At 40.5% G+C, this 24,957-nt stretch overlaps 5 protein-coding genes and 1 long non-coding RNA gene across 7 annotated transcripts; 4 read left to right on the top strand and 2 right to left on the bottom strand.

Moving 5' to 3' along the window:
- Positions 1-980: 980 nt before the first annotated feature.
- Positions 981-2,974, bottom strand: LOC115742459 (putative SERF-like protein). Of its 2 annotated transcripts, XM_048282962.1 has the most exons (5): positions 2,830-2,974; positions 2,661-2,717; positions 2,288-2,393; positions 1,225-1,369; positions 981-1,182 (listed from the first exon to the last, which is right to left on the bottom strand). In XM_048282962.1, the coding sequence occupies exons 2-4, from the start codon at positions 2,665-2,667 to the stop codon at positions 1,267-1,269; spliced, it is 216 nt and encodes a 71-aa protein (XP_048138919.1). In that variant the 5' UTR covers positions 2,668-2,717; positions 2,830-2,974; the 3' UTR covers positions 981-1,182; positions 1,225-1,266. The 2 variants fall into 2 exon arrangements, with proteins under 2 accessions (XP_048138919.1, XP_048138918.1); XM_048282961.1 differs by having other exon boundaries at positions 981-1,369.
- LOC125316049 lies at positions 1,728-2,702 on the top strand. Its single transcript, XR_007199354.1, has 2 exons — positions 1,728-2,229; positions 2,266-2,702. It is a non-coding gene; the product is annotated as an uncharacterized LOC125316049 (long non-coding RNA).
- Positions 2,975-4,897: 1,923 nt separating the features above from the next.
- On the bottom strand, positions 4,898-5,679 carry LOC115742458 (gibberellin-regulated protein 12-like). Its single transcript, XM_048282960.1, has 3 exons — positions 5,492-5,679; positions 5,286-5,316; positions 4,898-5,124 (listed from the first exon to the last, which is right to left on the bottom strand). The coding sequence occupies exons 1-3, from the start codon at positions 5,567-5,569 to the stop codon at positions 4,943-4,945; spliced, it is 291 nt and encodes a 96-aa protein (XP_048138917.1). The 5' UTR covers positions 5,570-5,679; the 3' UTR covers positions 4,898-4,942.
- Positions 5,680-8,959: 3,280 nt separating this feature from the next.
- On the top strand, positions 8,960-11,306 carry LOC115742455 (E3 ubiquitin-protein ligase RNF8-like). The gene is made up of 2 exons (XM_030676746.2): positions 8,960-9,148; positions 9,796-11,306. The coding sequence occupies exon 2, from the start codon at positions 9,807-9,809 to the stop codon at positions 11,034-11,036; it is 1,230 nt and encodes a 409-aa protein (XP_030532606.2). The 5' UTR covers positions 8,960-9,148; positions 9,796-9,806; the 3' UTR covers positions 11,037-11,306.
- Positions 11,307-11,962: 656 nt separating this feature from the next.
- LOC115742456 (UBX domain-containing protein 1-like) lies at positions 11,963-17,442 on the top strand. The gene is made up of 11 exons (XM_048282392.1): positions 11,963-12,273; positions 12,999-13,097; positions 13,511-13,587; positions 14,111-14,190; positions 14,346-14,403; positions 15,098-15,165; positions 15,254-15,335; positions 15,848-15,931; positions 16,163-16,237; positions 16,895-17,014; positions 17,110-17,442. Coding segments are annotated over exons 1-11 (927 nt in total). The 5' UTR covers positions 11,963-12,272; the 3' UTR covers positions 17,293-17,442.
- Positions 17,443-20,367: 2,925 nt separating this feature from the next.
- LOC115742563 (SEC23-interacting protein) lies at positions 20,368-24,687 on the top strand. The gene is made up of 7 exons (XM_048282816.1): positions 20,368-20,657; positions 21,753-21,814; positions 21,907-22,178; positions 22,649-22,717; positions 22,805-22,867; positions 24,001-24,062; positions 24,342-24,687. Exons 1-6 carry the CDS (start codon positions 20,551-20,553, stop codon positions 24,043-24,045), a joined length of 618 nt encoding a protein of 205 aa, XP_048138773.1. The 5' UTR covers positions 20,368-20,550; the 3' UTR covers positions 24,046-24,062; positions 24,342-24,687.
- The last annotated feature ends 270 nt before the right edge of the window (positions 24,688-24,957 follow it).

The raw sequence follows: 24,957 nt of genomic DNA, 5'->3' as shown, positions 1-24,957 counted from the left end.
ATTACAAATTTAATGATCCAAACTCGACTTAACCCACACCCTATCCAAATTACTTAAACACTATTTTTAACCAAATCTCAAAATACTTGTTTCTTATAATTTGATTAAAAAAAAAGGAATGGTATTGCGAAAACACTTTCATGCAATACAAATTTAGTTAAGATATTTTTTTTATTGTTATTTTTTTTTTCCTTAGGCGACTAGCAGCGAATGGCGGACGGCGACAACATTCCCCCTCTTGAATATTTTTTACATTTTTATTTTTTTTGTTTCCTTTTTTTACTTTTAAAAAATAAAAAATAAAAATATAAACTAATATACTCGAGGCCCATTGACCAAAGCCAAGTCCAACCCACTTAATTTTTTTAATTTTTAAGATGGATAAAAAATGGATCCAACCGTGTAACTCTTTTCTGAACAATCTGGTATTTTTATTTTTTTGGTCAGACAAAGGTTTACCGTTTATTTCGTTAACTAGCCAGGACATAAAAGTCCCCAATAAGGGAGCGTCCAAACAAAAGCAAAGCAGAGCCTAAAGGGCTTGGGGGTAGGAACAAAGCCAATTATGTGTAACACAATTAAGCCTCTGAGATTTTGCAACTCAGTCGAGGCCCTGAGACAACGGGCCAGACTGATTTTCGTATGGGTTAATAAGAGCTTCAGGCAACCCATGACAAGCAGTCTATCTTCCCAATTGAATTTATCTATCTTTCCACTTATCAAGCTTGCACCAAATCACTTCTATCAGACTGATAAACGAGTTAAACTGGAAAGTACATTTGGCGCCAAAGAGAATGGCTCCATGCCCTGCAAGGGCTTCCATCTGTGCTGAGGACGAGGCCATCGCCTATCTAGTTCAATTATAACTTTTTAGACCCATTTTCACTCGATCTTTTAAAAACTTACAACCCATGTACAACCTAATTGGCCTATTTGTACAAAATAGGAGTTAAAAAATGAATCATGAACCCATATTGATAGCTCTAATTAAAGGTCATTTGCCAAAATATGGATCATTGCTGTAAAATTAGGCATAAATAACCACACCAATTGAAGACTACACAACATCAACATTTCCATTATACAGCGAAGAAGAATGCTTTCTTTCTAAACCAGACACTGCTCAGAAGCCAACATCAATGTCCTCCAAGAAAGCCAACATCATATGATATTTCTTCAAACTCAAAAGGACGTGGTAAGATGACCTAATGACCAAAGAAACACCACAGATCTGACCCAGTTCTAGTTTTCCCTATAATACCATTTTCATTTCTTGTCGTTGGCATTACCACCACCGCCTGCATTAATTCCACCAGCGGACGCCTGTGCTGCTTTCCTTGCCGCCTTCTCTTTTAAAGCCTTCGCATCTCTGAACACGTCCAATTAGCAACCAAAAAGAAAAGGAAAGTAATATTGTCAGTAGCTCAAAACCAAAGCACTGAATCCAAAGAATCAGCCCAAAATTGAATTGTCATGGATCTGCTCCTTTTTCCTATTGTGGAATTAGAAAGCCAGAAACATGCATTCAACCAACTGAGCAATTCCACTCTAGGCATGCCATTTCTAGGCGCAAGCCATGGAACCATCTTCAACCAATTGAAAGTAAAAAAATCAGTACGATAGTTGAAATAGCCACAAACTCACAATTTGATCCTAGTCAGTCCAAGGGCATTTACTGTGATCTGAGATGATTGGAATGCTTTCCTCCTCATCTGGAATTACTGAGTAGCAAATAGCAACCACATTACAGATTAACAAACATTGGGGTTCCGAATGCATCCTTTCCATTGTCCCCCTCGAATAATTACCACAATAAACATTTTGCAATGGCATTCTCCATCCTTGCCAACTCAAGCACAAGACATAATCACTTCAGCTCCTCACACCTCTGTCAGAACAGCACGAATGTAGCTTTCACCCATAACACATTTCATATATTTATGAAAATGCAGCAGCATCAAGATTTCAAGTCAAACATTCCACAATTCAACACCATTTGCAGATAACCAAAGAGTTGATCCTTTTCGCCCCCCACCCGCTATAGAAAACACAACAGAAAAAGATCATCCTATTCGACTCATAGGCGCAACGTGCAAGAAGAACTGTGAAAAAGAAAATTTTGGTCACTTCAAAGCCGGTGGTCCAGCAACACGAGTAATCAAGCAGATAAATATGCAACCACCCCTAAATTCTTCACAACAGTAGAGCAAACGGATACGAAACAACTTAGTGAGGAGGAGTCGACCCAAAAAAAAAAAAAATTAGGTAAGGAGGACGAGAGCGATACCTCTCGCGCCGTTGCTCGGGAGTCAAACCGTCGCCTTTGGGCTGCTTGCCCTTGTTGCCGCTCCTGGCTTGAGCCCTCTCGCGATCTCGCTCTCTCTGGTTACCGCGTTCGCTTCAAGTTAAGTCAAACGTACGCACTCGAGAAAAGAAACAGAATTATCGAATCCAAAACCATCGATCTTCCTAGTTGCATTCCGACAACGCCATTCGGCGGAAATTAGGAAGCTCGTAACGATCTTCCGACAGATTAAACCGGCAACCAGTCCCAAAAAAAAGAAAAATCCAGAGAAAGAATTCACAATAAGAAACGGAAAGAAGAAGATGAAAAAGATCCTCATTGGTCAAGCGGAAAGAAGATTCCCATCGAAGGATATGAGTCATCCTCAGCCGATCTCGGTAAGACAAATCGTCCCGAACAAAAATTTCCCTGAGGGCCACAAAATCCACGGATCAATTCACATGATCGAAAACGATGGCGTCGAGCGGGGGATTGGAAGGAGAATCAGAGAGAGAGAGAGAGAGAGCGCTGACCTGATCGAAGGCTCGAAGCTCCACCGAGAGAAGGAGAGAGAGATCGTTGCTTGAGTCTACTCTGCGACGAGACGTCCAATGAATGAACGAAGCAGAAGCAGAAGCAGCGAGCGCGGATGAACAAGGAGGAATGGAAGACTCGAGAAGCCGCGCGAGAATCTTCTCTCCCCCCGCGATTAAAGAACTAATTTTTACTGACTTCGTGGCCGTATCTCAGCCCTCCGATGAATGGCGATCAGCGGCTGAGAAAATCGTCGTGGCTACGCTGGGCCGAATCGGTGGCATCTATCTGAACTTTGGACATGACGATGTTTTCGTGACGTCTTGTCCAATGATGAGCCCATCAAATCCAGAACGTTAATTTTGGAGACTCCACTTGATCCGACGGTGTAGTTAGATAAAATGTAATTTGAGACTCTGTGTCTCAAAAATTAATAATTTGAAATACAATTTACAGAAATTGATTAATTATATAACTTACAAAATTAACGATAAAAAATTATGTTCATTGTCTATGCAAATGTTCAAAAAAAAAAAAAAAGTCTACACAAATGTTGTTGTCGATAATAAATATTTTTATAGATTAGTCGGTTCAAGCGACTTATGCGGTCATTTTTAAGAAAATATTTTTCAAATTACTTTTTTTTTGCGAAACAAACAAAGCCTTATGACAATATGATTTTTCTTAAGACCTTCGAGCTTCGCGTGAACTTTTTGTGCATAATTATTTGCCCGGTGCATATCGAGAGAATCAAGTTATTTTCCAATCACAGTAGACTTACATCAAGATTCTACTTTGAGTCCTTATTTTTTTGCTCTAGTTATGGATGAGCTAACAAAAGATATCCAAGATGAGGTGCAGTGGTGTATGTTATTTGCAAATGATATTGTGCTTATTGATGAGATCGGGACTAGAATTGGCGCTAAATTAAAATTATGGAGAAACACGTTGGAGTCTAAAGGATTTACGTTAAGTCAAAATAAGACCGAATACGTGAAATGTGAGTTTGATATGACAAGAGGAGGAGATCAAGAATCCGTGAATATGCTCGGACAGGAGTTACTCAAAAAAGATACTTTTAGATATCCGGGGTCAATATTGCAAAAGGGATGAGAGATTAATGAGGATGTAAGTTATAGAATCAAAGCATGTTGGATGAAAGGGCGCAATGCATCAGGATTTTTATGTGATCGCAAAATCCCTCTTAGGTTGAAAATTTTATAAAACAGCAATAAGGCCTGGAATGCTATACAGAGCTGAATGTTGGCCAACAGACAGGCAACACGAACATAAAACGGGAGTAACGAAAATGAGGATGTTAAGGTGGGTGTATTATCATGCAATGATGGATAAGATAAGAAATGAAAATATTTGATGAAAAGTTGGAGTAGCATCGGTAGCAGAAAAAATGAAAGAACATAGATTGAGATGGTTTGAGCATAATCTTCGAAGATCTCTAGATGCTCCGGTAAGAACATAAGTTTGTTACCGAGAGCATGACATGAAGAAAGGAAGAGATCGGCCGAAACTTACTTGGGAAAAAGGAGTCAAATAAAATTTAATGAAGTTGGAAATAAATTGGTGTACGGCATGTCTTAGGACGGAGTGGAGGAAAGCTATTAGCATTGTACAAGAGCAGAATTCCTATGTTCTAGACTGAAATTTGTTACCAAGAGCATGACATGAAGAAACGAAGAAGTCGGCCGAAATTTACCCGAGGTAAAATAGTAAAATAAAATTTAATGAAATGAGAAATAAATTGGCATACAATATGTCTTAGGACGGAGTGGATGAAAGTTATTAGCATTGTGGAAATGCAGAATTCTTATGTTCTAGACCGTCATTTTTAGTCATTTTTCCATATATATATATATATATATATATTTTTATGTATTTATATTTATATAATTATTTCTTCTCCCCCAATCGGTCTTACTTTTATTTTATTTCTTTTTAGATTCATCGACCGCTCGACTCCAACTAATTTGGAATAAAGTTGATATTGATGTTGATATCGAGAAAATCCAAGAATATCTTATTTTTTTCCCATTACATTTTCTCGAAAAAAAAATTGGAAAATTGCATTTCTACGTTATTGAACAACTCGGAATGGATAAAAATTCTTCAAGGGCACTTGGGTTTTCCCTCCTTCGTCTTCCAATTGTTGTAGCACGGGCACTCCTCCTTGTGTCCGTACTTGCCGGAGGGGACGCACAGGCACTTGGCGCAACACTTGTTGCAGAAGAACAGGCACGGCTTCTTGTGAGACGTCTCCGAGCACCGGTAGTCGCACGCGGCGGCGCATTCTGCAATATGCAAAAACACGATTGTTCATACCATACCTTCTCGAAAAGAATCGAACGGACACATGCAATTTCACGTATGTTATCTCTTCGAATTCTCTCGGACTTTTGACAGAAGAAAACAAGCAATTAACGGAACGGAACGGAAGGGCGTGAGTACGTACGCTCCGGACGAAGCGATCCTTCTCCACCAGCCTGAAAATTGTCCAAAAACACACGGTCAGCAAAACATGTGAAATTACATTATTCTCTTAGCCTCGTTTCGAAAAACGAAGTAAAAAAAAAAAGGGGCCCAGATGGCGCGATCCCTGCCATCACCGGGCGAGACGGAAGGGCGATCTCGCAGTTCTTGGTCGGCGACGCAACTCACCAGCGAAACTTCAACGAAGCACATCGAAGCGACGAGAAAGAAGAGCAGACAAGACCGGAGCAACGAGAAACGAGCCATAGCGACGACCAGACCACCCTCGCCGACGGCTATCTTAATCTTACTAGAAGTATGGAGAGGCTTGAAATTACGGATGTTGGCCACCACCGGACGACGGGCTCCTCCTTATATAGGAGAGTACGCTCGGCCCTTACCATCTCCGGCCCCCATTGAATCTGCACTCCCCGTTTGTGGAGATTGCCGAGTATCCTGACGGGGACCAACCGGAAAATTGCTGGTTTCTTTCCATGAGTACAGCCAGAGGACCCGGACTGATTGATCCTGTCAATTTGGGAGAGTGCGAAATTGGTAAATTTGATTAACGTCACTGAAAATCCCAATTTCGCACGTAATGAAAAAGGAAAAAAATCATAAATGCAGCTAAGATGCTTTCTTTGTCACTCGAAATTTCAAAACATTAACTTCCCCGTTTATTACATGTCGTACTCCAAACTACACACCATTGTGACTCGCAATTAATTCCTAAACTTTTTAATTGAACTAATTTAATCCAATATTTTTTTTTTTACATCGGTACCAATTGAGTCATTTCTATTAGCGGTCTGCCCTAGGAACTAATCAAGGTTGATACTCTAACATTAGTTGCGGATTAGGTTGTGTCGAAAAATGACTTTCACTATACTAGGTAGTCATAATGTGTTGCTAGAGACCACTTATGACTTGTGGATCAAAAAAGGTTTTGAGCACACTGCTAATATTTAGTGAACCTACAAGGTCGCACACAATAGCGAACTAAGTTTATATTTTTTCTACGCCTTGATCTACTTAAGAAGTAGATTTTAATTTATTCTCATATTCTAAATATTTACGTGATCGTGCATGTTATAAGATAACAATTAAACGCACGATTAGAGATAGACGGTTTGGCACGCCCAAATCACCCGGGCCTCACTTCTTTTGTTACGCGTAAATATTGAGACTATATATAGACATGGAAAAACCCTAGAGACGTTTGATAGAGAAAAAAGAAAGTCTTGTTCCGAAGGAGAAAACAAAAGAGAGAACAAAGAATCGTTCTCTGTCCTTGGATTTTTGAGAAAGTCTCAAAGAGCAAAGGCAATCAAGCAAGGGGAACTCCAATATCCGTAAGCTAGCACTTGGATTGTTGGAGACTTCGGTTCATGTGTGTGGATATCGGTAGAGGTGCAACAATTGGGGTACTAATCCCGACACAACCGATTATCAATTTATCTTCGATTTGGAAAAGGTATGTCTTGAACACCTATTAATTTTAATATACGCATGGATCCTGTTTAGGGTTTTGATTTATAAATATATTCCGTTGCATTTACCAATCCCGAAACCCCATCAATTCCGACTAATTTTGACAAAAAATTGATGACGTGGATAAATTTTTTTTGTACTTTTTTTCGACATATATCGATCCTATATTTGTGTGACACACAGTATCATCGATCCCAATTTCATCCAAAATCGCCGTTAGAAATTCTATGCGGATAGCGGAAGACAAATGGAGATAACGTGATGGCCACATGGTTTAATTGAAAATAAAAAGGCTGCGTTTGGTCGTCCGGATTTCTAGTCGAGACAAGACCGGATAAGATAGAATAAGAAATTCAAGGATTTTCTCATATCCTATTTATTGTTTGGTAAACTACTGATTTAAAGTCGTATAAGCAGAGGTAAGGCATGGTTGAGATAGACTCTATTTTGCTGAAATATCAAGATGTTTTAGAAATTATTCAATGATAAAGTTCTAATAAGTGAGTTATTCTAGAGCAAAGATTGTGTCACCCGAATTCGGGCACAACATCGACCGAGCGGACCCCGTAGAATTGAGGGTCTCGATTTGGAGTCAAATCCTTTGAGGATGATCCATTGACCTTATTTGTTGTCTTGTCGAATGAGTGAATAAATTTTGAACAATCTAATTATTAGGTCTCTTTTCGCAAGTTGAATATGCACTATGCAAGTAGAGAGCCGTTTTGAATGTTGAGACCCCTTTCGATTGTTGGAAAGGTTCGAGCAGTTAAAGAATGAGGAACGTGACGATCGATTAAATAACAAGTTTGTGGAAATATCCAGCTTTGCGGCCAAAGACCCCAGCCTAGCGTCTCCTAAGAGGCGACCCACTTGACGATCGTCGCCGCAGGCGAGGCGGCCCCCCAGCTAGAGAGGCAACTCGACATGGCGAAGAGGCAACCCAAAGAGAAGGAGAGGTAGTGGTTGTGAGAAAAATATGGTTCTCCTTGTGCCTGCCCTTTTGAGAAATCATATTTTGATCTATCCCACCTCCTCTTCTAAGATTATTTTATCATGACTATATCCTCTTTGTCATATCCTAAACAACTGCCAAATACAGGATAAGATAAAACATATCATGTTCTGACTTATATCCTGACGATCAAAGGACAGCCAAAATGGATAGCCAAAATAAGGTCATTTTGAAGCTTGAAGTACAGGTTGAAGAGGAGGTTGACTTTTGTCGGTGCTTTAAACCTCGAACAAGTCGTTTGTCTCCATCTTGTTGAAGGTTGATTTGCCCCAATTTTTGGCCCAAATCGATCTCGTCACAATGGCTCTCATCGTCGAAGGTCATGGTACTAGTGCCGATTGGGGAAAATTACAAAATTTTTTTTTTGAGCTTATTGTAATTATACCAATTCATTCTTAATTTTTTTTTTTGCCAATTGAGTTTTAACCGAAATTGCCGACATGAATATGGTCATTCTATGTAGCATGATCAGTATCGACATGAACAATTTTTTAAATATTTTTACGATTTTTTTTTAATCCTTCTTTTCCTTCATTCTTTTCTTTTTTTGTTACCCATTATGGTCGGTGAGGGTCGCCGGAGCTCGCCAACCACCGGACGAGGCTACCGGCGAAGGTGACTATGCGATTCGAAATTTTTTCGAGAAACAAATGGAGCCCGAAACTTAAAGCGCAGACTGCCATTAGGATGTAAAGGACTCGAGTAGAAGTCCAAAGACAAGAAGTTCGGGACACGCGTAGCAGCACTTTTGTCTTAAAAATCAATTTCTTTTCAAAAGTAAATTCACTTTTTTTTTTTTTTACTCTTTCAAGTTGCTCCAAAACAACTTCTGGAGAAAAAAAAAAACTCCGAAAGTAAAAAGGTGGAGTGTAATTAAACGAATTTTTACTCTAGCAAGTATTGTCATGCGCTCCGTCCTTAGGGATGCCGTCCTCTGATTTTGTTATCGAATATTTTCAGATCACACGTGTATTAAGATCGTATATTCGCTTCTTTCGAAAAATACTAATACCCATTATCTCTCTGATTAATTACCGACATCATTATTCACCAATCGGGGTTTTGCTAAAAGCAGCAATTAGGTAAAAAAAAAAAACCAAAAAATACGGCGCAAAACAAGGAATAGCCCAAGTCCCGCCCATAAGACTCGCTCTTCTCCCTCCCAACCATTTCCCTCTCCTTCCTTTCTCTCTCTCTCTTTCTTTCTCTCTGCAACTGCTCACGCGCCAACGCCGAAAGCCCGATCCAGAGGAAAGAGAGGAGCGAGCGCCGGTGAACGGAAAGGAGCTCGAACCCAACCGAGCAAGTCGAGAGCGGAGAAGTCAGGAGGCGGCTCCCCGACGGTACGTCCCTCCACCGCATCTTAGCGCGTGTTGAAACTTTTGTCCGTTCGTCGTTTCTCGTGTTGATCTCTCGCGGATGGTGGCGACGGGCAAGGTCGTTTCGTCTCTGCTCGCTGATTCAAGCGTATCCCGTCGTCGTCGTTGGCGCAGGGCTGACATGAGGTGCTTCGCGCGCTTGAATGAATGATTTCTTTCGACGTTGGGATGCTTGCTTGACTTCCGATTGCTATCTCGATCGTCTGAGGTGCTCGTAAAAGGATAAAATCCCGTCGTTTTGTTGTTTTCTTCCCCTTCATTTGGTGATTTTTCCTGAAATCTATCTGTTCCCGACTTGATGGATAGAAGATTTTCGCGGGAAAAAAAGGGAATGCGAGGCTTGGTAGAGGAAACCCAAGGATTTCTGAACATTTGAAGCGCGATTTCGTTGAAGTGGATAAGTTGCAAGGCATTTCTGGTTATCTCTGCTTCAATTTCGCGTTCGCGATCGCATTTTCCCGAGAAAAATCCTCCGTTCTTCTCCTCCGGAGAGTTTTCTGAACAAATAGGGTTATCACTGGTTAAGAATCTTTTGCGTCATATTATTCAGTCTTGCTTTGAAGTTGCGATTGTGAAATGCATGCGCCATCATGTGTGGTTTGCCCTTTCAGGTGATCGCCAAATGTCATTGATCGACGGCTCATTGAACCGTCGAAATTCTATCAGAGGAAAGGAAGAAGGTGGCGGCAGCTTCCTTGGAAGCGGACGGCGAGACCTAGCTGGATTGACTCTAGACGACGTTCTAGGCACGGACAGGAAATTGGGTCCTACGGCCTCGGTGGCTCAGATCACCCGCACTCTCCTTGAGGTAATCCGCGACGACCCTGAGGGAGGCTCCTTCCCGGACCTCATTAGCCAAAAGGACAAGAAGAGCTGGAGATCTTTCAAGGAAAGGCTACGACGCAGGCGTGAAAGCCAGGCTTGGACCTCAACCGTCCACACTCCTACATCAGACATACCGATTAAGAGTTCAAGGTCACAGATGTCAAAGCAAAGTTTAACTAGGTTCCACTCTACGAAGATTGTGGCAAACTCGGATGACGAGCCACTTCACTGTGAATCCCCAACAGCAGAGGAGATGCACCGCAGTGATCAAGAAGTGGTTTGTGATTCCTCGAGCCAGAGTAGCTCTCGGTCGATGATGATGCGCCGGACCTCTAGTCGATTCGGCTCATTGGGCCCGGACTCGAATGAGCCAGAGGATCTGGCAGGTAAGGCTCTCCGGCCACAGATCTCACGCCACAATTCCACAAGGCTCGGGTCATCACCATGGTCAAGGTCCGACTCGACTCGATTGCTGACTCGGTCCGAGAGCTCAATGGTCAGGAGAGAGGACACCAACGGTGAAGACAGCTCAGCAATTTATGGGGACGAACTGGCTTGCCGATCGCGGCGAGTCTCCGTGATGTCACCGCAGGAGGTTCGGCAGCTATCCGCGAGAGAGGCCGCGGCCTCCCAGGAGGCGGCGGAGGCTGCCGCTGCCGCCGTGGCGGACAGAGAGGAGGAAGGCAGTGACGGGGAGGAGACAGAGAGTTTCGAGGCTGCACAGCCGAAGATGATGTCACTGATGGACCTGCTGGAGGAGACAGACAGGGAGATGGGGTTGGAGGGATCAAGGTATGTGGTGGGTGATGAGGAAGATGAAGAAGAGGAGGAGGAGTTGGAAGAAGAGGATGATGGAGAGGAAGGTGGAGAGTTCAGTTGCTGCGTGTGCATGGTGAGGCACAAGGGGTCTGCATTCATACCCTGTGGGCACACATTTTGCAGGATGTGCTCAAGAGAGCTGATGGTCTCCCGGGGGAACTGCCCTCTCTGCAACAAGTTCATCTTGGAGATTCTCGACATCTTCTAAGCATAAGTGAAGAGTGAAGAGCTTTTTGGCTATTTTGGTCATTTTGTTCAATCGCCATACCTTAAAGATTGAGAAGGATATAGTCATTTTTGCGTTACTTGAGAATAAGCTGTCATTTTCTGCCTCTTGTCCTATAGTTTTCTATCTTCTCCTTTTGGATTTACAGGATCCGAACAGGTTAATGCGATGTAAGTTTGTGAGCCTATCAAAGTTTTGATTGTGTTGGAAACTAGCGGACTAGGATCGAATCCGATTCCAGTGAGCAGGGATTCATTTTGCATGCTATTGGCTTACAAAATTAGTATATATAGTGACGTAATGGTCTTTATCTCGAACATGACCCACATGTTTAACATTTTAGATGCGCGCTCATACTTTGCCACGTCGATTAGTTTATCAATTTCATAGATAACTTTTTCTTATAATGTGTATTACTCGGGTTTTAGTGCTTGATTGCTCTACCTTTGCCTGGTTCACTTTAGTGTTATAAACGAGTCGACGCCATTCGGTACTCGAACTCGACTCACCCTACAATATTGGAGACTTGAATAATTGACTCAAACCTCTAATCGGATAGTATTGAACGGCTTGACCATCAACTCCATTAAGTCTGCAAAGCTTGAGCTCAACTCCATGGTCTATAAGTTTTCATGCAAAAGCATGAATTGAACTGGAACTCAACTGCGTGCTCGAGCTCTGAATATTGAAAATATAGTTTAGTTAAAAGTTAATAATTTCATGTATTTGTAGATTTATATATAACTGAAAGACATAGATATAATCACACAATTAGGCTCAAAAGCTGCTCAACATTTCCAAGCTCAAGGCGAAATTTGATTGGGTACTCAAGCTCCTCAGACTTGACCCTAACTTGTATTAAAACGAGGAAATGCCTTTTGTCCCAGAAGAAGCACGAAGTGAAAGGAAGATCCTTTGCTTGGGCAACGAACAGACGTCAACTACCCTACAAAGAATCCATGAGACCATAACACATTGCAAAAAGGGTAGAGAATCGATCTTTGAATATAAGTCTAGCATTCCCAAGGATTAGACTAGAATTCGTAAACGAATCTTGGAATGACGCTCCTTCCAACTGCTGAATAGCTTCACCATTGGGGCATTCTCTCGAGCTTCTCCGGGCAACGCCTTATAAATACTTGGTTTTGCAGGTTCGGGGAGTCCCTACACATATCAACTCTTCAACTTGCTGTTGCAGTATTCAAAGAGTCAACGACAAGCGTAAATTTCTTATTTCTTGTTCTTTTATTTGTGTCGCGATTCAGGAATGCTTCTTGTTAATTTGTTGACCCGCAAGGATGATGCCCCGAGTGGTCCTGCAGTCTGTCTGTCTACTAAGGTGCCAAAAGATGAACAAAATTCCACTTTTAGAAACAGGGGTTAAAGTTGATGTCAGTTTCATTCTTTTGTTGTTGTTCAATTAGTATTTAAGAAGGAATTCTGTTAAGATTTCGATGGTTTGGTAATTTGAATTAGAAACTTTGCGCCTCTCATGAGACGTGAGGCTCCAGTATCGTTTTGATCTCAGTGTAACTCTTTTGGGTCAGGTGGAGATAAAGTACATCCTTTCAAGTCCCCTAGGCATGGCATGCACGGTATGCCTTTAATTGGACTATGGAGGTGGAATTAGTAGGATACCCGAAAACCGATCTGAAAGAACAAGTCGGTGAAAAACTCAGAAAACGGAAGAAAGCCCATTTTCTTTATAGTTGATTGGAGTATACAGATTGTTCTAGCTTATGTACTAGAGAATCAAGTAGCTGCATCAGGGTATGCATCGTTTAGTTTGTTTCCTTTTTGGTTGATGTACGTATTGTTCAAGATCATGGCGAAGTTGAGAGATGATTACTAGACAGACTAGATGGAAGCCAATCTCTAGGTACTGGGTTTTGTGGATCTGTTCTTTACATCACAAGTTGCTTTTTTTTTTTTTTTTTTGAAGTGTGGCAATGGCTGTTCCAGTAGTAAACCGGAAACTGCTCGAGGAACTTGAAGCTATGGGATTCTCTCCGGAGCAAGCAACTAGGGCACTTCATTTTTCAGGTGGTTCTGCGCATACCGTGCATGCAAATGTGAAGTCTTGTGAACTTTTAGTTGAATGTTTTATGAAATGTACATATTAAGATTGAAGGAAAGTAATTCCCTGGATTGGCGCCATCGGTTTGAGGCGTTAGGATATTTCCAGCTCAGGAACTGGAGATCACCGGTTCAAGTCCCATAAACTGTGTGTAAATTGTTCTTAGGGCCACTTACACCGACCAAAGGTCTAAATTTGACCGGTTCATCGGGCTGCAGGGTATTCCATGGCCTACCATCAGACGAGCATCTGTACTCATGCCCCTGGAATTTGAGAGATAACAGTCCTATAGAAAGTATTAAGCCAATTGAAGGAAGGAGATTACATATATATAAGGCCATTATAAACCATCCTTACATTTTTTTAATATAATTTTCAGGTAATTCCAGCACCGAGGCTGCTATAGATTGGATTGTCGACCATCAAAACGACCCAGATCTCGATCAGATGCCGAGGGTACTGTTCTCTGTTGAAGCATAGCAACATATATGGAGCTATATTATCTCATTTTCGGTGCTCCACATGCTGGGAAGCAACATGAGAATTTTGAACAGAGAGCCATGGTGTTGCTTCTTCGTTTTCTCTTTGAGAGTATACAACACGAGGTTTCCTTGGAAGAGAACTTCTTTACCTGCTTCATCATCGTTAACCACAAGATAAGGCAAATATGTGCGAGACTATATGAATTGCAGTCAACATGTTTTATCGTTGTGTGCATAGTGGATTTTGATCATTTTTACCTTGCTTCTGTAGCGGGTTTCTGATGTCAAAGCGGTGTCAACTTTGGTTGATGTTCAATGTACTATGGAGTTCTCAACTGTTTTTCGGCTTTAAAGTAGCCGTGTCAGATATCGTAGAGCGCTGCTTATGGACAGGCCCTTGAGTGCCAAAATATAAAAATAACTGTGAACTTTATTAAGGCCGTCTTGCGTTTTCATTCATCTGATGTTTATGCAACATTTGGTGTCTTCAAATGTAGGTATCAATTGACATTGACATTGAAGCTCCCGAACCAACTTTTGTGACTGAAGAAATGATAATGGGAGCACAAGAATTACGGTACGACTTAAGGCCTCCACCATTTTACTTTCTACAGTTCAAAGTATAGAATTTTCCTCTCTTTTCTGTCCTCTGGCCCACTGATGAAGTAATTCTTGCTTAAAACTCCAATTTTTTCCCTCTTTCCCTGATGATGGGGTTTTGCTTGCTGTCAGGGATCGAGCAGAGGAGAAGAAGAAGGAAAAGAAGAACTCTCAGCGAGAAACAGAAAAGGTACTGCAACACAAGCGTGGCTTGTTTGTACTTACAAATGGTGACAATTTGATGACATTGAAGATACACATATATGCAAGAGTTGTCTTTTAGGAGATATGATTGACTGTGTTTAGTTGTCTTCTGATTCTATCCTGATCAAGTAGAGATTATTTTCATGCCCATATAAGAGATACTGAAATTTCCATCACCTTCTTTGCTCATTCACATTATGAAATGATGAGTTTGACATCCCTTGTTGGTTTAATGATAGCTCAACTGAAGTTCTTTAAAGAGCTTTAAGGCTATGTTTGGGAAAGCAAGGAAAATGGGAGGAATGAAAATTTGGGTGGAAAGTTGAGAAGAATTCAAAATTGTGGTGAGAAGATTGTGGAAGGAAAATTTGTGGCATTTTCAACCCATTTTCTCTTTCCCTAGAGTTCCCAAACATAGCCTAAAAGGTCAGCAACAAATCTGCTCACTGGTAACGTTCATGGCCAGGGTGCATAATAATGTCTGCATCTCTTAGAATCGGTAGGTACGTTATGCTTTTCTGCAAGATGATTTAGAGGAAATGACACATCTTTTTTTTTTTGGAGCAGATCGCTGGCAAGTCTGCTTTGATGTTTGGGGCGAATTACATTAGTTGCATCAGATTGATTTTACTATGACAGTTCAATCTACATTTTTTTATCCAGTTGTAACTTTGTTGCAGGAGAGGATTCGAGCAGGTAAGGAACTTCTTGAAGCAAAAACAATAGCAGAAGAAAATGAAAGAAAGCGGTTTGATCCACTCGTCATCACAAGTTGTAATCCTTTTGGCCTAAGTCAATGTCATTTTCAAACAATGTGTTCGACATTGTTGTTTCAGTTATGTGGCGGTGAAAAAAGCAGAAAAAGAAGAAGCGCGAAGAGCTAAGGAGAGAATTCTTCGGAAACTGCAGAATGATATGGTACTTGTCTCTCATTGCCTTTAAGAATTACAACTTGTTTGCTCTTGGAATGTCAATGAACGATTTGATTGAAATGCTTCCCAGATATGTTCTAGATAAAAATGCATACTTCCGAAAGGTTTTGTCAATGTCGAATCATAGAGGAACAGCTGATTTTCTCTATCATTACTTGCATTCTGAACCATTTTCCTTAATCACATTGAAAACATGGAGATTTTGTCAGGTAAAGTACATTTCAATCAGGGGTTGAGTTAAAACTGATGACCTTTCCGTACATAGACAACACAAGCCTGTGTTGAGGAACTGGAAGACTTGTAGGCAGCATCTAATGTGGAATTTGATTCTGCACTTCTACAGAGATTGCCCTTATCACTCCCTCTGTTTAGTGACTCTATGCATGTGTGGATTTGATCCAGTGATGACTGAGACCTGTCGACTTTGTCTTTTACATTGGAGGGATTAATTTTTACATCTTACCAGATATGAAGGCTTTATTTTGAATTTCTTCATAGGTAGAAAGAAGGCGGAAGCTGGGATTGCCACCAGAAACCCCCGCTGCTGTAAAACCTTCGCTGCCTTTTGAAGACAATAGAAGGGCATGTACTCTTTCTTGAAGAACTTTAACACTGCCAATCACATTTCCAGCTGCACGGGGCCATATCCCAAAAAAAAAAAAAAAAAAAAACAAAACAAAAACATGTCGGAGCATATCTTGTGTACTGTGATTGGTCTTGTCGACCGCATTGGATGTGGAATGAGTCTGTTCAACAATTTCCCAAGAATACATAAGTTGAGCTGATGCCTGTTTCTCTATTGTTAATATGCAGACCTCAGGTGTTTCTTATGTTACCAAGGCTGATCAGATGAGAGAGTGTTTGAGGTCTTTGAAGCGCAATCACAAGGTAGATTCTTCGGTCAATCATCGACACTGGTGATAAAAAGATCCAATACTAGTTGAGCGTTCACCATTTAACACAGCTTGCAGGCAAAATCAAATTAGATTACGTTGAGGATGCTTTCCAAATCATCTTTCTGTCCTGCTGATTAGTGACGACATTTGTTCAATCTGAAATTTATAGATTTTACCTCTTCGCTAAGAAGCACGTGGTTAGATCAGATAATCGAGAGCCCATCTTTTTTTTTATCAGTAATGAAAGTACTCATATAATCGAACAGAATACATTAGATTGTTTTCCCGATGCTCATATCAAAGAATTGGTGTTAAGCACTTCATAGGTCATTGGCTTGTAGTATTTTCAAATCAAGGAAAATTTGATGGAGAGCGAGCTCGATTCTGCTTCTTTAGGTACATATATTGTCCAAGTAACTTAATTGCTGCTTTTGTTGGTTCGAGTTCATCCTCTCTTTGCTTTTGTACTTCATGCATCCCAACTCCCTTAAAGGATTGTCAAGTGATTGATTACATTCATGTAAATGCTATTCCCAGTAGTTTATAGCCTGAGACAACTCCAAGATTTCATCTATTGATCCTGGAAAAGATAGCCCCTACTCTTTCATTTTCCCAACTTTCTTAGTTATGTTTCTGGGGGGTTGTCTAGGATGAAGATGCCAGAGTGAAAAGGGCCTTTCAAACACTCCTGATATATGTGGGCAATGTTGTGAAGAACCCTGACAATGAAAAGTTCAGGAGGATCCGCCTAAGTAATCCCGTGTTCCAGGTAACATCTTTATAGACTTGGTTAACATATTCTTGATTTATAGATGGAATGTGGATGCAACGGATTCATCATCTCGTGTCCTGGATATTGAACAGAGTAGAGTTGGGAGCCTTGAAGGAGGCGTTGAGTTTCTCGAGCTTTGCGGATTCGAGAAAATCGAGGGCGCCAGGTTCTTGTTTCTTCTGCGCGACAAGGTCGACTTGGCGGTGCTTAATCTAGCTGGGACTCAGTTGAAGTCAGCATTAACCAATCCCTTCTTTGGACTTCTCGAGAAGTGAATGAACTCAATAGTATTAGATCTGTTGGCTGGAGAAGCTGTCTTGTGTATGTGAAGATTGTGTGAATAGATTGAGAATGTTAGGCCTTTGTCCAAGTACTTCTTCCCTGGTGATAAAAACAGTTATTTATGCAGAATCCTGTTGAGTTCATAAGTCGGCAATCTCAACGAGCAATATAATTCAGTGTATATTCTTCTCTCTGTCTCCTCTGAATGTGAAACAATCAAACAAAGATGGAAAGAACAGGAGTCCCAATGCATGGCCCAGCATTGAGAGCTCAGCCAACAGAAGCAAATTTGATATTTTTTTCTGGTGATGGGAACCGAAATACCGGTTTTTGAATCCGTTCTCGCAGTTAGATTGTCATCATTTCCGTTCATGTTCGCGTGTTGAGGATTATGAGAGGCAGCTAAGTAAGCGCGATTCGATAGACCTCGACCGGGACCGGGCGTTGCCGAGTTCTCGAGCCACCTAGCAGAATTCTGGCAACTTTGTCGTCACAGAGTAGGACTCTGAAGGCACTGTTGAGACAACAATACTCACTTAAAAGAACACACTTGTTTGACCAAAAAATGGAACACACTCGGGGAGAACCTCACACGTACACTGCCAATACTCGCTTAATAAGAGCTTGACTATTCGAAGGCAGGCTTAGCGAGGAGGTGTTCTACCTCCTAGATATTTAGAGAATATCTTCTTTCTAAGATGAGTACTCTAGATATCTCTAGAGAAGCATCTTCCGCGGGGTTTTCTCGCATCGGTACGACGTCATCGAGCCTAGATTCGGGAGGTCGCCCAGCCTAGGTCCGGCTTTGCCGACGACGAGACGCAATCTGCGGCGGTTGCGAGCCTGGAGGAGAGAGACAAGGAGACAAATCGCGTGGCTGGCCGATGGGCGATGCCCGGTCAGTAGCGACGGGGAGAGGGACACAAGTTGACAGAGATGGCACCGGTGACTGAAGACGGAGGAGACAGAGAGGAAAAAATGGATTTAAAGAATTTACGCTCGGTACGTTAACATAGAACAAACAACCTCGTTCTGGTGTTCATTGCCGTCCTCACCTTTAGCGGAACCCCAGCCACCTGTTCTTCTTTAAACGTGATCCTATGCAAACTGAAAAATAAAAATAAATGATGTCTTAAGCCCAATGTGGAATTTAAGTAAGTCAGGTCCCGCTGTTTATTTTGAAAGGTTAATATCACGTAAAATCTCAAATTAATACATTAGTGATAAATTTATCCCAACCTAAATTTTTAATCACAAAAAATCCCAAATTTGTAGCACACCCATCCATCAACTGACACCTATTAACCAACTCTTCAATTTAACGGTTAAATTTAATGAAAAGTAACGGATGGTAAATTTGTCACAAGTATACCGATTTGATATTTTTGGTGGTCAAAAAATTAGTATGTGACAAATTTATCACGGGTGTATCAAGTTGAGTTTTTTCGACGTATTAATCCTTTTTTAATATATTCTCACATCATATTTTTCAGCCACTCAAATCGGCATTTAAAATGTGTTTTAACTAAAAATGGCACTAAAGTGATTACTATAAAAGATTTGGCTTTGAAACAATGTCGTATGAAAATTATGGTATTACTAGTGTCATTTTTTCAAGTTAAAATAAATGATGACATGGACGTGTACATTATTATATTTCATACTTCTTTTTCTTATATTGAAAGTGTCGGTATTTTCTTATCCGATTATGAAATTTAAGAAAACTAAAATTACCTAAATTAATAGCACAAGTAAATTTTAAGGTAGGGCAAATATTCAATCCATCATATTAGGAATGAGCAAAAAGAATCGTTTGGACCGGAAACCACGCAGACCGGACTAATCCAACTTGTTTGGTCCGAATTCCCAGAGACATTGGTTTAGTTTATAATTCCATAAAATTAGAACCGATAATCATCATCCCGATTCTCGAGTATTGGGATGGAACCGCCCACTTGAACCGTGCGAACTAAATCATTATTTTTTTAATTTTTATTTTTATTTTTTACAAATATTTAAAGAAGTTGATTAAGCTCTTAATTATTATGTGTATATCTAAACATTTAAAATGTAAATACGTACTTCAAGCACATGCAATCGGTTCTATTGGATCTCCCGAGAACCAAACAGAACAAGTCCCCGATTCCAAAAATTGAGAACCGGTCTCTCCCGTCCGATTTTCAATTTTGGGGTGAGACGGGACCGGGTTGGGAACCGATCACCCTTGAATCCTACGACTTACGCATAAGGTATTAGGAAAAAGAAGGAAAATGGCATAAATAGTCCTTGAACTTTGACTAAATGTGTAATGTGATTTCCGAATTTTTAATTTGATCAATATGGTTGTTGAGCTTTAGCCCAATGTGCAATGTGGTCCTTGAACTTTCAATTTATTAAATGTGATCATCAAACTTTTGAAATATGTTTAACTTAGTCCCCGAATTATAAGAAAAAATTCAAAATTATCCCCGAACTTGAATTAATGGAAGAACTACATTGAATATCTTCATATATTTCACGAACTAAGTTGAACATGTTCTAAAAGTTTGAAGGCCATAGTTTAGAGATCACATTGCATATTGGGCTAAAGCGTAAGAATCACTATATTGGTCAAATTAAAAGTTCATGGACTACATTATATATTAAATTAAAGTTTCACGCTCATATCACGTCAAGGTACTGCAGGAGAAAAACCTGCAAAATCTAATCCAATTTATCGTAATCGATTAGTTAACATGTTGGTTAATCGAATTCCGAAATACGGAAAAAAAGAATGAAAGCCTTAAATAGCGTTCTTTAGTGGCGTGCAAAGCTAAGTAGTGGTAATTCGAAAAATTTCTCGAGGGGAATTCATACTATTGGGATCTCTAATTCTAAGTATTTTAGGGACTATTTGCGTGGTTATCTCAAAAAAGAAGTTTCATATTAATTCTATCGTTTTAATTTCCTTTTTTTTTTCTGCTAATCGGAAAAGCCTCATAATAATGAAATCATTATCTATCACCTATTACTCAAAACCAAAACCCCAAGTCTCTCTTACTTCGTCGGAATCGAAAAAGCAAATCAAAAGACCAAAACCATGTCAACTACAACGTAATAAAAGCTCGCGAGCATTTTCCATCTTCCTCGCACTCCCTCTGTTCGAGTTCCGGTCGAAGCGAATTGCCTTCCGGTCTAGGGTTAGGGTTAGGGTTAGGGTTGGTGTTGGTGCCGTAGCATCGAGTCCAGAGTAGCTTGCTCGGCAGAGGATAATGTACGCCGATCGGGTGGAGGTCGAGGGCAAAAGGTCCGTCAAGGAGCGGCTCAACGCCAACTCCTACGCCGACTCCTCCAGGGGGCGTCAGATCACCGGCAAAAGGTTCTCCATCTCGTACATCCTACTGCGTATTGTGCTGGGCGGACGGTTTGTCTTCTGCGTTTGTCCTGTTTGTCTGGCGAATCCTTGAGAAAATAGCGTCTCTGCCTGCGATCTCCTAATTTACAAAGGCGATGCCCGTGATTACTGTTGCAGTTGATAGATGTTGGGCAGCGTCGATACTGTCTTTTGCTCATTAGATGACTGTAATTGTGCCGGATTCGTGCGTGGGTGCCATTTCGGCTCTGTAAATTTTTGCTCATTAGTTTATGTGCTATTAAAATCCAGTTGATAATCGAATGCTTCCAAAGAAAAAAAAAATTGCATATGGAGAAAAATATGTCATTTGTATATAGTTCATAATACAAAAGATAGGAACTTTACATGATTAAGCTGGAGAAATAATGGGAATTCGTTGAGCTTAGGAATCGAATCTACTAACCATGTTTTCTAGCTGTTCCTTAGTTTGGAGTGGCAGAGCCTCAGCTTCAAAGTGATATCGAGAGTGGCTGTGCTCATCAGAGAAAGAAAAGGGCCTTTTCAGCTTCGAGCTTTGAGTGCTAGAGTAGCCCGGATTGCACTTCTATATAGGCTGAGATAAATTTTCATTTGTGCAGAGTTCATGAATGGACAGTTAAAATAACATGACCACGAGGTCTTTTTTTCTTGCTGCACGTGGTTAAAGCTATTTTTGCTACTACGTGTGTTTTCTTATCATACGGCTATAGTTCTGGGAACAATGTACGCGTATCACTTGATAAGGTGCAAATGCTATTACATGGTAGTGGCCCCTTGGTGCCCTTTTGCAATAAAAGCTCCTGTACCTACTGAAGAAGAAAAGACACAAATTGGGTCGGAAGTTTCCATATTGTGGAACTGCTAAAGGAGCATATTGCCCATTTATCAATGCTATTGGCGTCTTTCTCTAGTTATAGGCCTTTGTAAGTTGATTTTGAGAGTAGTAATTTTTTTGGTATTGACTTCTGAGCACAATTATAGTTGCTTAGGGTACTCTTTTGACTGTTCGTTTTTTGCCTTGTTCAAATGTCGTAATATGTTGGAACATCTCCAGATTGAATTGCTGCCTTGTTTCTGCAGGCAGAGGCAAGACGATAAGTGGGAACATGATCTTTACGTGAATGATGAACCTCAGATTTCAAGTATGGTAGAAGATTTTATATGTCTTTCTATTATTATTCTATCAAAAAAGGCTTCTCCTGTGATTTTGAGTTTGTGGTACTTGTGTCTGAAGATCGCAGGGTCGAGGGCCGTGATCTGCGTTTGAAGCTCCAAAGGAAGGGTCTGCAGCCAGCATCTCAAGGTGCAAAGGGGACTTTCCCTGGTGTGCGAGATCTTCGCGAAAAGCTTTCCGGTGTAATAAGTTCCCAACCGTCTATTAATAACACCACCAAACCAAAGTCGGCATCAGAGGCACCTAAACCTACCAGGAGAAGTGTTGCAGTTGAAGCTTCTATGCCAGAGACCAAAAAAGTTGTTAACCCAGCTCCGACCAAAAAACAGAGGGTATCTTTTATTGTTTCTTTTAGTATCTCATGGTCAATATCAAATGGGCTGTAAGGAGCAACCCCATTGCCTTATGTGTCGGAGCAAATAAATCTGATTATCACACTGCATGATCATGAGTTGTTTTTTTTTGGTTTTGTTTTGGGGGGGGGGTGGTTGACTGTGCCTATTCTTAAACTCTTAGAATGTGAAATTGCAGAGATGTTGCTACATATAGCATCCTTGTTACTTTTCTGCTCTATCTTTTTGGTCTGTTTTAATTTGGACTGAGTTAGACACGATCATCATTTGTATTGTTATTGAATGGAATACTTATCTTTCCTTATTGTTGTCATCATTGGAAAATGGACATTCATTTTTCTTGACATGTAATTGATTGTCATGGTGATGAAGAAATTATGGAAGCATTGTTGTATGCTCTCTTGTTTTAGTTGCAGTTACATAGAGATTTTTCTTTCTTCTGATTGCAGGCTGGCGTGGATGGTTTTTTGCGGTCTTTGGGTCTTGAAAAATATTCAATTACATTTCAAGCTGAAGAAGTATGTTAATACTGTATCTATTGTGTTTGTTACAGTTGATCTTAAATTTGACATTCTGCTATATGAGAGTTCTATCTGCGTCTTCAGGTGGATATGACAGCTCTTTTACACATGAGTGATGAGGATCTAAAAGCTTTGGGAATTCCGATGGTGCGTAACTATTGGATTCTTAGTTAACTAGTGATAATTGTGTGGCATCATTGTCTCAGTTGTATTTGCATCTCTTGAGTTGACTTTCAAATTTCTCTGCAATTAGCTTCAGTACATCCTGAATAGAGGACTGAATGGCAAATTCGAGTCTCTTTTTAGGCAGAGTGGAAAAGTTTGTTTACTCGAGGAACTTAAAACGTTTTTTCCTTTCAGTTTTAGCAGGACCAAAATCACAACAGTTAGTAATATCTAGCCAATAACGTATCTAAGGGATTCGAAGTCCTCGAGTAAGACAATTTTCCGTACCTTGAACTTGATGAGTATAGATGTCACTCCTCTTCTAAACTCTTTCAGAGAGCCTCTCTCATGTCCGCCAGCAGCATCAAGTTTATCTTTTCTGACTAGAGACTAAATTTGATATATGTTTTTCTGAATCCTTTACACTTGGCCCTGATGCAGTAGAACGATCTGTCAAGAGCGGTTCTGATTTGCACTCGGGAATTATGGCATAGAAGTATTAGGCTAGTTTTTTGAAAGAAGCAAGCCATTTCTCTAATAAATTTGACAGCAAATGTTTCTTCCCTCTTAGATGCATTCTGAAATAATGACCAGTATTTCTTACCTGGAAAAGTCTATGTTCTGGTTACTCTGCTTTATAAATTCTTGGTTAAAGGTTCTAAATTATTTCTACCTTCGTTTTTGTATCTCGCTGTAGTGATCCTAACCGGGACCTACTTGTGTTAGGGTATCATGTAACTCACCCTATGTATTATTGTCGGATGGTTATTTGGTCGCAGCATCTCTACATAAGCAGTTTCCTGTCTGCTGCAATTTTGAGTCTATGGCTATATATTCCAGTTTGGCATGGGAATTGCAATATTCAGCTTTTATGGATGTAGTTCCTGTCGCTACCTTTCAGTGCTGTCCAAATAAATAACATAAAAAGCGATGAGAATGGCATCAGAAAAGCTATTCTTCAAGAGAACATTCCCATATAGATGGATATGGTGGATTTTTTGGATTATGGTCTTTGTTTGTAGTCTTTTGATCTTGGTTAGACTCAATAATTACTTTGATTTTTTTTCTGCTTCTCTTTATAATTCAGTTGGTTTTTGGACCTTTTGATTTTTCAGGGTCCAAGGAAAAAGATACTTTTGGCATTGGAGTCTAAAGATTAATTCTCATGGATGAGAAGGTGAGAGTATTGTTTGCAGGATCCCATTGGCAACTTCATCTTTGTGATGGTTGGTTTGTCCTCCTGCTGTTGTGGGGTAATCTATAAGGTTTTCAATAAGTTATCTATTTTTCATTTCTCTCTTTGGTGGGCTCCATTTGGTTAGGGATCCTTCCCTCATTCAAGAGAGGATAAAGGGCAGAGATGCATACTTATGTTCCTAATTTCTTATTAGTTGCAAAGAGCTGGATAGCACTGTTAAGTTTTCTGATTTAATGTAATGATGATTTGTCATTGCAGGTGTAAACGTTATTGTGCTCGTTAATTAAGGAAAGGTGGTTGCAGTCATCGGGAGTTTGAAATGTTGCTCCACAATTGGAGATGGGCAAGGATTTTGTTCAAGGAAAGGTGGAAAACTGGGAAACTATCCGACTTGGGGAGGCATTGGATGTATATTTCGAGTGCCGTGGTGTTTCAGATTTATCAACTATGGGGTGATTTTTTTTTTTTTCCTGCTTAGGAGCTAACTGCAGCCATGATCTGTTTTGTTTCTATCTTGTTTTATTCTTGGACAGGAGATGTAAATCCTTTGTAGCAACTTTGGTCCGTCGATGTTTTATTGCTAAAAGCTGTCTGTTGAACATGATTTTTCCGACTGTCCAGCGGGATTTTACAGTGCATCTGTCACAAGAAGAGATTTTATTGGGGATATTTGCATGTGGGAGAGTGCGCGGCGCGGTCATCTTTGGCGATCCAGATCAGTTGTAACTTAGAATAGGATGAGCCCACTTTTAAGCGATTCTTCCGTGATTGCTAGAATCTCGAAGTCAGTGATTCGAGTTGATTACCCTGAGTATGCAATTTCTGAATCTGAATACTCGACCGTTTGTGCTTCTTTTGACATTTACACTCCACC

The sequence above is a fragment of the Rhodamnia argentea genome, chromosome 7 (genome assembly GCF_020921035.1).
Source record: "Rhodamnia argentea isolate NSW1041297 chromosome 7, ASM2092103v1, whole genome shotgun sequence".
Taxonomy (NCBI): domain Eukaryota; kingdom Viridiplantae; phylum Streptophyta; class Magnoliopsida; order Myrtales; family Myrtaceae; genus Rhodamnia; species Rhodamnia argentea.
The sequence above is the reverse complement of the archived record's forward strand: the minus strand, read 5'-3'. Positions and strand labels throughout refer to the sequence as shown.

Excerpts from the sequence above, each read along its gene's own strand:
- LOC115742459 (XM_048282961.1), bottom strand. Across the intron at positions 1,370-2,287 it reads CCCGAGCAACGGCGCGAGAG|AGATGCGAAGGCTTTAAAAG; the intron begins GTATCGCTCTCG and ends GGACGTGTTCAG.
- LOC115742455 (XM_030676746.2), top strand. The coding sequence starts at position 9,807 with ATGTCATTGATCGACGGCTCATTGAACCGTCGAAATTCTATCAGAGGA.
- LOC115742458 (XM_048282960.1), bottom strand. The coding sequence starts at position 5,569 with ATGGCTCGTTTCTCGTTGCTCCGGTCTTGTCTGCTCTTCTTTCTCGTC. Across the intron at positions 5,317-5,491 it reads GCTTCGTTGAAGTTTCGCTG|GCTGGTGGAGAAGGATCGCT; the intron begins GTGAGTTGCGTC and ends GACAATTTTCAG. Across the intron at positions 5,125-5,285 it reads AGGATCGCTTCGTCCGGAGC|AATGCGCCGCCGCGTGCGAC; the intron begins GTACGTACTCAC and ends TGCATATTGCAG.
- LOC115742563 (XM_048282816.1), top strand. The coding sequence starts at position 20,551 with ATGTACGCCGATCGGGTGGAGGTCGAGGGCAAAAGGTCCGTCAAGGAG. Across the intron at positions 20,658-21,752 it reads CGTCAGATCACCGGCAAAAG|GCAGAGGCAAGACGATAAGT; the intron begins GTTCTCCATCTC and ends TTGTTTCTGCAG. Across the intron at positions 22,868-24,000 it reads AAGCTTTGGGAATTCCGATG|GGTCCAAGGAAAAAGATACT; the intron begins GTGCGTAACTAT and ends TTGATTTTTCAG.
- LOC115742456 (XM_048282392.1), top strand. Across the intron at positions 15,932-16,162 it reads CTTTTGAAGACAATAGAAGG|ACCTCAGGTGTTTCTTATGT; the intron begins GCATGTACTCTT and ends GTTAATATGCAG. Across the intron at positions 17,015-17,109 it reads TAAGTAATCCCGTGTTCCAG|AGTAGAGTTGGGAGCCTTGA; the intron begins GTAACATCTTTA and ends GATATTGAACAG.